This window comes from Nannobrachium achirus (assembly GCF_963921795.1).
Source record: "Nannobrachium achirus genome assembly, chromosome: 13".
NCBI classification, from domain to species: domain Eukaryota; kingdom Metazoa; phylum Chordata; class Actinopteri; order Myctophiformes; family Myctophidae; genus Nannobrachium; species Nannobrachium achirus.
The window spans coordinates 50,646,680-50,662,023 of NC_137833.1; the positions used below are offsets into that span (position 1 = coordinate 50,646,680).

The 15,344-nt window shown below is 42.6% G+C and overlaps 1 protein-coding gene across 1 annotated transcript in view; it reads left to right on the forward strand.

Annotated features, from left to right (window-relative positions):
• spock2 (SPARC (osteonectin), cwcv and kazal like domains proteoglycan 2) overlaps positions 1-15,344 on the forward strand; it is a 104,274-nt gene that overhangs the window by 64,668 nt on the left and 24,262 nt on the right. The window contains exons 3-4 of the mRNA XM_080739715.1: positions 4,430-4,544; positions 8,696-8,801. Coding sequence (XP_080595841.1) covers positions 4,430-4,544; positions 8,696-8,801 — 221 coding nt within the window. The remainder of the gene's footprint in view (positions 1-4,429; positions 4,545-8,695; positions 8,802-15,344) is intronic.

Genomic DNA, 15,344 nt, shown 5'->3' on the forward strand with positions numbered 1-15,344 from the left:
TCCAAAAATGTGTTTGAAAAAATCGGCCTGATGGTGGCACTATATGGGACAGATGCCTGTTGATGAGATGAGTGTAGACATACTGTGTACAGATTTGCGTGATTTTAGGGCAAAATCTGGTAGGGAGCAGTGTCCAAAAATGTGTTTTAAAAAATCGGCCTGAAGGTGGCGCTAAATGGGACAGGTCATGTTGATGAGATGAGTGTAGACATACTGGTACCGATTTGCGTGATTTTAGGGCAAAAATTGTAGGATCAGTGTCCAAAAATGTGTTTAGCAAGATTCGGCCTCATGGTGGCGCTAGAAGAGGGCCATGTGAGAATTGATGGGTGGAGGTTGTGGTTGGCAGGCAAGGAGTGTGTGTGGAAAATTTCACATGGATAGGGGCAAGATATGAGCAGGGCAAAAGTGTGACGTGACAGACAGACAGCCGGTGGAGGTTTTGATAGTAAATGCGACCTAACGGTCGCAATAAATCCCTAAATAATAACAATCAACAATAAATCATTAATGGCAATAATATAGTTAGTGTGGTTGCCCTAACAGTGCTTTATTATTGTTTTTAGAGTAACCCAAAGGTTTGCCGGCAACAAATCGATTACCATTTATTTTATACTTTTATGGCTTTTATGTTGTGCAAAGTTGTGAAAATAGCAGCTCTACAAGCTCACACCTGGTTGTGATGTGACGTGTCGCGAGGCTTGTACTTTGTACACTATTTTCACTATTTCTAAAATAAAGGTTTTGGAAATGAATCGATGATTTTATTTATCGGTTATTTTTTTATAATCGATTAAATCGATGCGTCCGTCGTCCGATTAACTGTTCCACCCTTAACACCCAAGGGGCCAAACTCGTTCAGTAACGAGATAAGGCCACTGGAGGTCGCTGTGCCAAAACTCCTTGTCTCGTTGAGAAACGAGACAAGGGGTTAACTGTGCAGCGTGCAGCTGCGCGCTATGTTGTGTTGTCTGTGAAAGACCCTGTTCCATACGTCATACCGTGGCTCGCAGAGAAACAAAATGATGGTCTAGGCTGCATGACTTCCATTCTAGGCTGAAACATAAAAACAGCTTTATCTATGAATAAGGTGCAAAGACGCCAGGGAAGCAGAGATCTGCCTGTTTTCACGGTGACACTTTACCGCGATGGTCGGCCCCGGTTTGGATTTTAGTTTCGCGAGCGTTTTGTAAACAAATGGATTATCCTCCTCAATCGTCAGTGGACACTCACGTGCACACGCACGAAGCTTCCGAGGCTCTTCAAAATTAAAGCGTAAGTGAACGACGGCAGCAGCAACAGCTAGAAATGTTAGAAACCTTGGCTTCCCATGTGTTAATAGGAAGTGGGAACTGAAAGAGAGAGAGGAATAAGCGACACTGTGACATTGTGTGGCACACTTTCACTTCTTAATTATTTTCACTACTTAATTATATATTTTTTAGATTCATGGAATTTCTTAGTTGGTTTGTTTTTTGTTTTTAAAATGTATAAAACTATTACTTATTTAAAAAAAAATCATTTGAATTATATACATGTTTAAATATATAGGAAAAGAAAATGGGATTTTTTATTTGAGTCGTGACCCATTCAAATCGGTCCACGACCCACTGTTTGGAAAGCATGGCAAGGTACATCGTCGTTGTCCGGTGGAAACCTTGTATGTCCAAAATCCTTCGTTTTGAATTGATATTGAATTGAGTTGATTTTAAAAAGGATTTAAAGTAGTGAAAATAGCCGATCTAGTGTTGTTCTTGTAGATCTGCTATTTTCCCTAGTTTTGGGCGATAATCTTGTATGATAAAGCAGGACTTTACTTACTTTACTTAAAAATGTACAAATTTAAAACTTTGGAGATACGAGGTTTCCGCCCGACAGTCCCGACATAATGGTGACAGTCCAAACAAATGACGGGTGCTGAACGTGGGTGCTGATGATGCCTCCGTACCTTGGCTCCTCTCCTCTCCTCTCTCCTCCTCTTCCCATGCAGAGCCGAGCAAGTCAGTCACACCGCGTTACGAAACCAACCCAACCGTGACAGGGAGGTGTATTGTTTTGATTTTCCTTCTCAAATCAGATATCCCTCTTTCTAAAATCCCATGACAGAGCCATGACTAACGGCTCCCCAGACGCGACGCGAGACGATGGCAAAGCCCCCTTTTTGCCTTGCCCCAAAATCTATTAAACCCATTTAGAACGGTTACACATTATTGTGTATCATTATTTTATGCTTTAACTATTGAAAAATAGCAGATATACAAGCTCACAGCGCGGCACCGAGTGCCGCGCTGCGAGCTTGTAGATCTGCTATTTTTGAAAAATTGTGAAAATTAGAATTTTGACTCGATTCTATAAGTGTCTTTTGAATCTTTCTAAGGTTTTTTTTTGAAAAACCCATGTTTCTATGTCAGCAATCTGGCCAGCCATCGTCAAAGAAAAGGTCCTTTTCACTTAACTGGAGCTCAGTTATAGTCTGTTCTTGAGAGACTACTATGTCATTGGTGCTCAGACCTCAGACCTTTTCATGTGAAGGACCCCCAAACTGATATTTATTTGGCCACGGACCCCCATCTCAAAATATCTAGTTCCAGGGACCCCCCAGAAGCAAAATTTGAGTTACAAACGTTCGCTTTAAAAAGACATATATTCAAAGATTTGCACACATTTTCACGACTTTTTCAAAAATAGCAGATCTACAAGCTCGCAGCGCGGCACTCGGTGCCGCGCTGTGAGCTTGTATATCTGCTATTTTTCAATAGTTAAAGCATTCAATAATCCTAGGCCTAAATGGGTTAAACCATAATGCATTTGGAACAGGTTTTTTTTTTATACACGGAGGCTTTACCAGGGCATCTCTATCTTGCATGTGGTTGCCTGCCTGCAGTGTTACTCTGTAAATAAGCAGTGCTCTCTCTTGCTGTGCCTTTGCTGACGGATAGCGTAGGTGAATAAAGCATGGTATGGAAGGGAAAGGGAAGGGAGGTGGGGGGGGACAATCGGGCCGAGAGAGAGAGAGAGCAGGGGCGTCAATTGGGTATGGCAGGGGTATGCAGCTGGGGGAGAATACAAGTTACTTTAAAATATAAATCCATGAATGTCTCTTTGTCTATCTGTGCTGGTTATGTTGTTAAATTACAGTAAAATAACTACAAAATATGCAAAATTTAACAAGGTATTATAATTATATTATACACACTTTTATTCTCCCCATCTTGACAGAATGGTATATTCCCAGGTTCCGCAGGTCAGCTGCACAGGTGCAATTCATTATTGTTAATTGTGGCACGTTTTTACGCCAAGTTTAGCCACACTTGAGCAACTGTTCCAGGCTGCCATATTCAGCCCAAGAAACCATATACATTTTGGGGGAAAAAAAAATAGAATGTACTTCTTAAAATAAATGTATCATGCCTGTTGCTAAGGTATGGCAACATGACTGGTGTCTTGCACGCGCGCGAAGGCGCGTGCAAGACACCAGTCATGTTGCCATACCTTACCTTTTTCTGAAGTGACGCCACTGAGAGAGAGAGAGAGAGAGAGAGAGAGAGAGAGAGAGAGAGAGAGAGAGAGGGGGCCACCTATAAGCGCCTTCGCGCGCGTGCAAGACACCAGTCATGTTGCCATACCTTACCTTTTTCTGAAGTGACGCCACTGAGAGAGAGAGAGAGAGAGAGAGAGAGAGAGAGAGAGAGAGAGAGAGGGCCCGCTATAAGGCGAAGACAGCGGGTGACATATGAGTGTGTGCGTGGGGATGACACGTGGTGGAACATTAGCCGCCGCTAGCCAAGAAGGTGATGGATGGGGAGGGGGCAGCGCTCGCCGCGGAGCCTTTAGCCTAGCGCTGGTGATTGCCTGCCTGCCCTGCAGGGGCGTCACAGGGGGAGGGGGGGGAGTGGGACTGAGTTACTAGGGCCCAAGGTGGAGGAGGGGCCTTAATTATATTATACTTTAGCTATTGAAAAATAGCAGGTATACAAGCTCAGAGCACGCCACCGAGTGCCTCGCTGCGAGCTTGTAGATCTGCTTTTTTTTTTTCTTTTCTTTTTTAAACGTGAAAATGTGTGCAAATCTTTGAATATATGTATTTTTTAAGCGAACATTTGTAAGTCCCCAGGGAAAATTATTTATTGCATCCCAATCAGTTTGACCGCTTAAACATCTTATACTTCAGTCATTCGAAAGTAGCCCATCTACAAGCTCTCGGCGCGTTGCCCCATGACACGTTGTGAACTTGTAGGTCGGCTAATCGTCGGTTACATTCGGGGGGGGAAGAAATGTGATTGTGAAATGTTTTTTTTTTCCAGATCCGTTTTGAGGTCCTTTGAACGGGAAACGTTTGCGATCCATTGAGGTAGAAGGGATGATGGAATAAAAAGGCAAGAAAAGGAAGGCGAGAGGATGACTCATTTCTGCTTTATTCTTCTCCCAGATGTAGATACCACCAAGGACCCGTGCCAGAAGGTTAAATGCAGCCGACACAAGGTGTGTATCGCCCAGGGCTACCAGAGAGCTGTGTGCGTCAACCGCAAGAAACTGGAACACAGGTGAGCGTGCGTACGTACGTGCGTGCGCATGTGTGTGTGTGTGTGTGTGTGTGTGTGTGTGTGTGTGTGTGTGTGTGTGTGTGTGTGTGTGTGTGTGTCTGTGTGTAGCCCTTGAGCAAGTGTTAGTAGTGCATGCTGTTGCTAAAACTAAATCACACAAGGTCAACAAAACCTTGTATTCATTCAATTCCTCGCAAGGATCTGCCATTCGTCTCTTGTCGCGGGGTCAATGGTAAAGGCTCTAAGAAGCTACTCTTGGTATCCTCCAGAGCATAGTGCTTCTCAATCTTTTACATTTCAAGGACCCCCGTAACTCTCTGATAGTGTACATTTGTAGAGTTACAGTATGGAACTATACACGTCCACTTGGAATCCCCTCAATGAACCCTGAGGATCCCACAATTTGAAAACCGTTGCTGTTATTCTTTATTACAATTATATTTTCAATTCAAAGGAGCTTTATTGGCATTAGAAAACATATGTTTACCTTGCCAAAGCAAGTGTCAAAATATAATAAAACAGTTGAAATGGGGAACGTATACAGTTGGCATTGTGTAAACAGAGCTATGTCACATTGCAGGGTATAAAGCTTTTTGAAACAAATGGCAGCAATCATTTGCAGTCCCTTTGGAACAAATAGCAGTATTATTTTTCTCAATACAATTTAAATAGTACAGTATACAAAAAAAGCCTCATATTGCAAATCCAGATATCACTCAATGGTGTATTAGTCCTTAGGGTGGTTGTATTCCATTCTCTAGCTATATCCTTCTTTTATCGCAACAGTTCTCAAATCCTGCTGCTGTGTTCGCAGTTCGCACATTGTTGTATTTCACCCAGCAGGTATAAGAGTTTTTTGACGTTGGTCTGACACCGAACCTCGAGTCCGAACCATGCTCAATGGATCTTAAACATTAGAGTTAATATACATCTAAGGCGGACTGCCCCACTCAATGACGTTTGAAGCACCCGGAAGTCTGCCAGAAAGTTCCCCAAATAAGGGATTGGCCTCAATATCAAGGCCAATAGCTAGCGTTTCAGATTCTAGAAGCATGCGCAGTAGCGTTTTAAATGCGGAAGTCTTGCTATCCCCAATTTGTCCACCAGGTGACGGCCGCTTCACTGATCTACCATTCTGTGCGGCTTGATCTTAGACCTTGTAGCAGAAAGATCGGTTACTGATATGCTGACTTCCTCACTGCACACGCAGAGCATTTACAGGCTACAGATTCTAGGTTCATTGTTTACCTGGTATCTTATGGTTCCAGTCAGTGTACACAATGTCATTTAGATAGCATATCGTTTAGACAGACGCTAGGTTCATTGTTTGTGTGGTATCTTGTTTCAATGTACAGACTGTTATTTAGATAGCACGTTGTTTAGACAGATTCTAGATTCATTGTTTACCTGCTATCTTGTGGTTTCGGTGTACATAATGTTATTTAGATATGGCATGATGTTTCATTGTTTACCTGCTAGATCAATGTACAGAAAGTTATTTAGATAGCATGTTGTTTAGACAGATGTTAGATTCATTGTCTACGTTCTGCATTCTACAGTACGTGATTATTTACAGATGGAGCATCTGCTAGCCTAAATGCCTTGTTGTAAATTGTAATTGTTATTGCGCATCATACATAATATACTGTAGATGCATGAAGGGAATTCACTGAAGACGTTGGTGCTTCTGTATTCTCATATCGTCGTTGTCGGGTGAAAACCTTGTATGTCCGAAAACCGTTTGTTTTGCGGTATCATTTTAAAAATGGTTTAAACTAGTGAAAACAGCAGATCTACAAACACACAACGCCTCGCACCGCGAGGCGTTGTGTGTCTGTAGATCTGCTGTTTTCACTACCTTTATGCAACGGCCTTGTATGATGATGCAGGGCTTTTTCTTTGGGAAAGAACGTTTTAAACTTGGAGATGACGAGGTTTCTGCCCGACATTGACGATATTGTAGATGCATGAAGGGAATTCAGAACCTTGGTTCAATCCAGCAGTATAAGTGTGTCAGATAGCTCTGACAGTACTGAGAAAGCCGGCGTTCACCCACATTGTTTGTACAACAATGAAGAAACACAGCAAAAATCGTCGAGACACGCGGTATTGACTCTAAGGTTGTGCAGAGATAAAGACATGGAGGTAATACAAATGGCATCATCTCAAACCCATTCGGGCTGCGCATGCAGAGAAGCCTGGTTTACTTGTACACGTATTCCTACTTATACAGACGCGAGGTGTGTCAAACGCATCACAGAGACCCCTGCAACGGGTTGATTACTTCCTCTCGCGTTGCTATATGCATGGAAATGTCCCTTCTATACATTTATATTGTATATTATCTGTAAACCTACTGAGGCGTATCTGAAAATGTGTTCTGCCTGGCAAGCGTTAAAGCTGCATTCTGTAAGTTGTAAGTACTGTATGTCCCAGCCGGGATTCGAAGCTGCATGCGTCTCCCCCCGCGGCAGACAGACTTATCTGCTTCTACATCTGAGAGGCTATCCCTGCTTGGACTGGGGAGATATTGTGCTCATTACCTTCAGGCAGTACTACTTGTCAACCAGTAGGTGTCCTGGTGGCCTAGCCAACACCAGGGTCTAAAATGCCTCAATGGAGGAGTAGGGAGACCTCCGCCAACCACACTGCAGATGTGTCCGTTGTTGCATTAAAATATATTCCCGATTGCAGCTTTAATAACACTGATGCTGCATTCACACTGAGAGAAGCCAAGCTAATGGTTTGCTTGGTAATTCAATGTATTCTCTATGCAAACCAGCTTTAAAAATGTCCAAGCTTTTTTTCCAGCTTGGAAATTTTAAAAGCTGGTTTGCATAGAGAATACATTGAATTACCAAGCAAACCATTAGCTTGGCTTTTCTGTATGTGAATGAGGCATTACAGTTCATTTGTGAATGTCCAGTTCAGTAGTAACTATAGCAATCCAAATAGGCAACTGTGATTATGCTGCTTCATCATCACTAGGACCCCAATGGAAACAAGACCTCATGGTCTTTTTTGGTTGCGACCATAGGTCGCAGTTAACTATGAAAACCGGCACATCTTGTCCGCGTATCCGTGTATCTCTGTAGGTCACGCCTGACACTGTGGTTCCCCTGACACATCACTGTGACATCACAGGTCTATGGGTTTGTCTCTCTGACATCATGCTCTGACATCGCTGTGATGTCAGGGGAACCACTCCACACAAACAGAATGGGTTTGCCGCTCTGACATCATGTCATCAATATTAAACCCATATCTAACAGGACTTCATATGGGAATGCCCATATATGGAGGCCACATCGGCCACATACCACACTAACAGAATCCATATATGGCCAAGACAGCCCATATCTGTGTGGCTGGTTCTACAGACAGGGATCTCCTTGTATGGGTATATATATAAACTTTAGTACAGGCTCAGGGCCCACAGGGTAGAAAACAATACATTTACATTACAAACATAATAACACAATAAAAACAGAAACAGTAGGCCTACATATAAAAGGGTATGACGTCAGATGTCATAGACACCATAGGGCTTTCACATAACGAATAACTGAGTAAGCATGTTCGGGCTCTCACAGCATGTCTCCATATACAGTACATGGATCTCCAAATATGGGTACCAGGGGTCTCCATGTAAGGGTAACTGGTCCGATATACTGTACATCACTGGCCAGATGGCCAATAATTGGCGCGACCTCGTCGCATGTCGCCCTGAGGCGTCTTACTAGTAGTAATCCTTTTAGACCAAGTGTTGGACTGTACTCTGTGCTGTTTTACATATAACATATAAATTACGATAAAATATGTTGTTCAATATTATGTTTGCTGCTTCACGAACAAGTTGGAGGAGAAGGGTTTGCTACTCTGATTTGTTCCTGAACCAAACAGAACCTACAGTAAACTGTAAGGCTGAGGTGTGTGTGTGTGTGTGTGTGTGTGTGTGTGTGTGTGTGTGTGTGTGTGTGTGTGTGTGTGTGTGTGTGTGTGTGTGTGTGTGTGTGTGTGTGTGTGTGTGTGTGTGTGTGTGTGTGTGTGTGTGTGTGTGTGTGTGTGTGTGTGTGTGTGCGTGCGTGCGTGCGTGCGTGCGTGCGTGCGTGCGTGCGTGCGTGCGTGCGTGTGCGTGTCCTCTCTTGCAGGCTGAAGCAGCCAACTCTGAGGTCCCCTGAGGGGAACTGTCACCCGTGTCCCATCTCCTCCACCGGGCCTGTGTGTGGGTCCGATGGACACAACTATGCCTCACAGGTACCGTGCACGCACGCACGCACGCACACACACACACACACACACACTGTTTTCGTGATGCTCCTTCCAATGAGCCAGCTGTCACGATTGTTACATTTTACATGACGATTAATTGTCACTCAAATAACTGCGATCAACGATTTAATTGTGTATTTAATTGTGAATTACATTTCTGTTTGGCTTGTAGGCTTTGAAGTTGCACATGGCAGATATGACTCGTAACCTAAATATACAAAGAAATGACTGACATATTTGACAACTTTATACTAGTGGTGCCCAACGATGAAATATTTTAATCTTGATTAATCGCATGATTTATGTAGTTAATCGCGCGATTAATCGCAAATAAGTCATCAGCTTTTATCAGGTCACAATGTAACTTAGAGGGATATCTTTCAAGTCTTTCGTGGCCCTATTAACTTGGGAGTGGAAATATTTGCTGGATTTATGCGAAAGTATGTTAATCTTTTATTCGAAATCAATTAAAAACCTGAATAAATCATAATGGTATTGCATTAAACAGACTGCAGCTGATGGGATCTGCTAAATGATTACTGTTGTGTCCACCTTTATGCTTTAATTATACATTGTATTTTTTGTTACATCAACAGGGATGGACCTTGTAGCCAATATAGCCGATATTGTTAGCAGTGTTTGTAAATATGCGATTAATTGCGATTAAAATAATTAATCGCGATTAACATAACGGTGAGTTAATTGCGATTAATTTAGTTAACTCGGACAGCACTACTTTATACATAAAAAAAGAACATTGATAGTGTAAATAGCAGATCTACAAGCTCACTTACGCGTCGCGATGCGACGCGTTGTGAGCTTGTACATCGGCTATTTCCACTACTTTTTGAAAGTGTTTGAAACTATATTAACATGCCTCAATGATTTTGACGATTATTCCAAATAATTTACGATTGCCTCAAATAATTGCGATTAGAAGATTATGTAATAATTGTGACAGCCCTATTGTCCACAACGTGAATCCTGGCACCCCTATTCTGGGCATGTCATAATAGGCGTTTTTTAACATTCTGCTAAACAAATTAACCCATTTAGGCCTAGAATTATTGAATGCTTTAACTATCGAAAAATAGTCTGCGAGCTTGTAGATCTGCTATTTTTGAATAAGTTGTGAAAATGTGTGCAAATCTTTGAATATATGTATTTTTAAAGCGAACGTTTGTAACTCAAATGTTGCTTCTGGGTGGTCCCTGGAACTAAATATTTTGAGATGGGGGTCCGTGGCCAAATAAATATCAGTTTGGGGGTCCTTCACATGAAAAGGTTTGAGAACCACTGACATAGTCTCTCAAGAACAGACTAACTGAGCTCCATTTAAGTGAAAAGGACCTTTTCTTTGACGATGGCTGGCCAGATTGCTGACATAGAAACCTAGGTTTTTCAAAAAACCTTAGAAGGATTCAAAAGACACTTATAGAATCGGGTCAAAATTCTAATTTTAACGATTTTTCAAAAATAGCAGATCTACAAGCTCGCTGTGAGCTTGTATATCTGCTATTTTTCAATAGTTAAAGCATAAAATAATGATACACAATAATATGTACCCGTTCTAAATTGGAATTGGTTAATAAAATAGGTTTGCCTTTACCAAGATGTGTTTGTGAGGTGCGTTTCAACAACAGTACATTTAAACAACAAGGTCAAATCAACCTGCTTCACACTAAAAAAACATCCAAGAGAACGGAGATCAGACAGGATTAAATAGAGTACAAAAAGAAAACATGATAAAAGGATATTACACAGTAGATGAATATTCTGCATCATGCTATTTTTTTGCCGAAGGGATTTGGTGTTCAGGGAAAAGAAGGAGTGTCAGACAACGAAGTATACATGTATAGGGATTAAGGCGTGGTTAAATGGTCGAGCCAAGTGTTTGTTTAACTATTGCTGTAACACAGGGGTCTTCAATGTTTTCAGGCCAAGGACCCCTTAGTTGAGAGAGAGATGAAGCAGGGACCCCCACAACCTTTTCATAGCTTCCATACACTTCCATTGTTTGACAGCACAATCATCAGTGTATTTTGGATTCACGTCAATACTAAATAAACTTGACCTTTCACTCTGTACTTAGTCTGCTCTTTCTCCCCCTCTACACCAAACCTCTTTGCCGAAAATAGCAGAGGCGTTGAGAGTTTGAGAGCTTGTAGATCTGCTATGTTTGGCTAAAGTTCTCCTCAGATTAGGGATGTGAGGGTTCAAGTTTTTAATTGAAAAGGATTATCCTATCACACAAGGATTTGGTGGCCCCCCCTTTGGTAACTCTGAGGACCCCCTAGGGGTCCCGGACCCCCTGTTGAAGACCCCTGCTGTAACAAAACAATAAGTCCACAGTGCAACAGTGAAAACCTAATCAATACCATTTTTGGGTTTCTGATCCAGGTCAGAGCGGAAATAAAATAACAAAATCCTGTCAAGTCATCACGTGACAGGAACCAATGACTGGAACCACCAGCGCCGTGCAGTGTGCACCTCCGATTCCCGTAGTTTAAAACCTTAAGACTAGTTTGGTATAATCGTTTTGTTTTGTTTTTTGTTTGGTACTGTACATTTCTATACTAATTCTACTTGAGCATACAGCATCACACAAGCACCAAAGTAGCAGATAATAATGGTCTGGTGATGTGTCCATTTTCTATTCTCATAGCGCGTCTAATTGATTTGTGTACTGTAGAGTAACTGATCAGGTATACAGTTTGTCGCCGTCCGACCTTCCTAGCCTGTATTATTAAAGATGGGGTGCCATGATGTTTTTCCCCCCTGAAACATGATGATCAGGTATTATGATTATACTAGGAGGAAGATCTTTTTCAAAAAAGTGTACAGAAAGTGTTAAAATGATGTTTGTATGTGGCCACACCCACCAGTTCATAAAGTATGCCAGTAACCCAGCAGACGTTAGCCACACCTACAGTGTTGGGTATATGGTTAAAGGGGAGGGGATGAGTTTCTGATGTCATTAAATCAGTATTTCTCAATCAGTGTAACCCAGTGTAACTCAGAGGCTTTCAGCTTTCAGGAAGTAACCAAAAATACAAAGGGAAGACAAATTTGCACATTACTGTATAACCACAGCTGGGGGTCTATTAGAGTAATGTTAACTCCATAGACACATACAAAACAGAAAAAGTACAAAACTATGGCACCACCTCTTTAAAGACAAATGGGCGACAATGGCCAAAACTCAATCGAAAATCTGCTAAATCAGATCACACGGCTAGTCTTAGAACTAACACCAGGCTATCCTCCGCGGTGGGAAGCCTGGTGACACGGGGTTAGCGAAACCCTGGCGGCGCATGCTTACCGTTTGTCATTTGCATAGCGTCAACGGCAGGGGCGTCAATTGGGTATGGCAGGGGTATGCAGCTGCCATACCCTGGGTCCAGGGGGGAACATAAAAGTTACTTTTAAATATAAATCCATGAAAGTCTCTTTGTCTATCTGTTCTGGTTATTATGTTGTTAAATTACAGTAAAATAACTACAAATGCAAAATGTTACAAAATGGTCACTTTAACAAGGTATTGTAATGATATTCCCCACTCTTGTATTCTCCCCATCTTGACAAAATGGTACAGGTGCAATTCATTATTGTTAATTGTGGCACGTATAGGGGCTTTTAAGCCGTGACATCATTTTGTAGGCAGAGGAGAATCTGCCCCCAGAGCATTTTCTGTCCCTTGCTATTTAAAAAATCACACCCGTGTGAACTGAGCGGTGGTCGTGGAGGCTGCGCAACAGCAAAACAAATATATATATCCATCATCCATCCATCCATCCATGTGTGTGTGTGTGTGTGTGTGTGTGAACAACAGCGCCCCTCCCTTAACATGTGTGGTCAGAAAAGGTACTGCCAGGCTACATACAGACACGGACGGCCGGACGGACGGCCGGACGGCCGGACGGACGGACGGACGCATACCCACACACACGGCCACGTATAGGAGATGGTGTGACCACCGCTCAAAAAACAACAACTAAAAAATAACGACTAAAGTATAATTCTAACACTTTCCTTTCAACAACAAAGAGAAGAAAAATGTGTAAATAGTAAAAATAGTAAAAAGATTCACGGAAACTGGGGGCAGAAATTCTCTTCTGCCTACAAAATGATGTCATACTTAACAGCCCCATAGCCTATGCCAAGTTTAGCTGCACTTGAACAACCGTTCCGGCTGCCATATCCGGCCCAATAAACCGTAGAAACGGGGGGAAAACTTTAATGTACTTCTTAAAATAAATGTATCATGCCTGTTGCTAAGGTATGGCAACATGACTGGTGTTGCGCGCGTGCAAGACACCAGTCATGTTGCCATACCTTAAGCTTTTTCTGAACTGACGCCACTGGTCAACGGGCTGTGATACGGACATAATAACAGCGCGCGCGGTGGTGCCGGAGGAGCATATGGCCACATATGGTGCAACGTGCATTGGAGAGAGAGAGAGAGAGAGAGAGAGAGAGAGAGAGAGAGAGAGGAGGGGAGCGTACAATTGTAAAGTGTCTCTCCAGGGAGGACAGACAGAGACACGGGGCCATGATAAATGGCCTCGCAGGGCCCTTGGCTGTCTGGCTGTTTATTAGGCTCTAAACCCAGCAACGCGCCCATTGTTATTCATCACATTGTTATTGTTCTTATCCATTCTGCCCCCCCTTTGTAATCCTGTATTCTTCAGAGCCAGCCTCTTCATCTGTGCGGAATAAATATGGCGTCGCCGTCGGACAGAAATGACCTCTTGTCTCTGTATATTCGTAGTTTTTTTCCTCCCTCCCGTGAATTATCGCCCTACTTGATCGTAACTACATCGGCACACAAAGGCATCAAACCGTGCCGTGTTTCTCGAGCTTGGAGATCTGGCACTTTTGCTATTTTTGAATTTGAATCCTGCAAAGGAACAGTTGAGGTTTCCACCCGACAGAGATTTTACTAAATAGTGAAAACAGCAGATCTACAAGCACACAACGCCTCGCACCACGAGGCGTTGTGTGCTTGTAGATCTGCTGTTTTCACTACTTTTGTGCGACGGCCTCGTCTGATGAAGCAGGGCTTTGCTTCGCGAATGAACGTACCAATTTGAAACTTGGAGACACAAGGTTTCCAGCCGACAACGACAATATGTTGCACGCTCAGCATGGTCATAGTAGAAAGCAAAAATAGCACTAGCTTACCTTGCAAAATACAGAAAGAATATACAAAATATATATATATTATATATTTCTTTTTTACTTTTTACTAACCCTAACCCTAACCCTAACCAACCGTAAATTGTGAAAATATACATCCTGTATACCGTCTACACAGCACTGGTTCTCAACCAGTGGTCCGGGGAACACGAGTGGTCCTTGAGGGGGTTCCAGGTGGTCCCCAGCTAAACGATGGGAGAGTCGGTAACCTGAATGGACCCTTACAGATCTTTAACTCTCACGCATGGAATTGTGGTCAAAATCGTATTCAACAACAACAAAATATTCTACGTTTTTTGGGTCTGAGAGGTTAAATTTATCAAATGGTGGTCCGTGAAGGGGCACGGTGGTGCAGTGGTTAGCACTTCGCCTCACAGCCAGAAGGTCCTGGGTTCGATTCCCGCTGGGGGAAGCTGTGGGCGCTGGGGGCGTGTTCCTCCACCCGCGTCATCAACACCCACACCCTAGGTGGGGTTGGCGATAGGGCCTTTCTGTGGTGAGTTTGCATGTTCCCCCCGTGTCTCCTTGGGCATAGGCCCTCACACAAAAACATGCAGTAGTCCTGGTTTCTATACTACCTCCCCCTAGCCAAAAACCGCGGGATAAAAAACATTAAAAAAAAAAGAATGGTGGTCCGTGGCTCTAATATGAAAAGGATTGAAAAACACCTTGATATGAAAAGGATTGAAAAACACTACTGCACATTACTATTACAGTATTATGTTATCAGCTCATTCCCGGCCCAGAGATTGGGGGGTCGGGGGTTTAATTCCCCCGGCGGAATCATAGCAAAGACTATAAAAATGGTACCCAATGCCTCCCTGCGTGGCAGTCATTAAGTCCCTGCGATGTACTGGAGTCATGTCCAGGGGGTGTACTGTAGTACATCATGGTTGGGGGATGTACTGTAATTGAACATCAAGCTGCCTCACACTCACATAAACAGGAGATAAAAAAAAACTGTGATATCTTCAGTGCTGCTGCCCACAATATTTGTAAATTCTAAATTCAATCTCAACCGTTGATTTTCACGTGTCACGAGGCGTTTTGAGCTTGCAGATCGCTATGTTATGCTATGCTATATATTGTAGAAATATCAAATAATAATGAAATATCAAATAAAACAATTAGGGCTGGGATCTAATTATAGAGGCTTTGTAATGAATTAATCAAAATTATGTTTGATTGGGTACGCCTGAAGCTCGTCCAGTGAGAAAGAAAAAAAATAAGCGCAATGGAAAATGTGTTAATTCTTTTAATCACGTCATTTTTCTGTAACTCATTAATCGAAATGAATCGGTTAAAGTCCCAGCCCTAAAAATAATACCT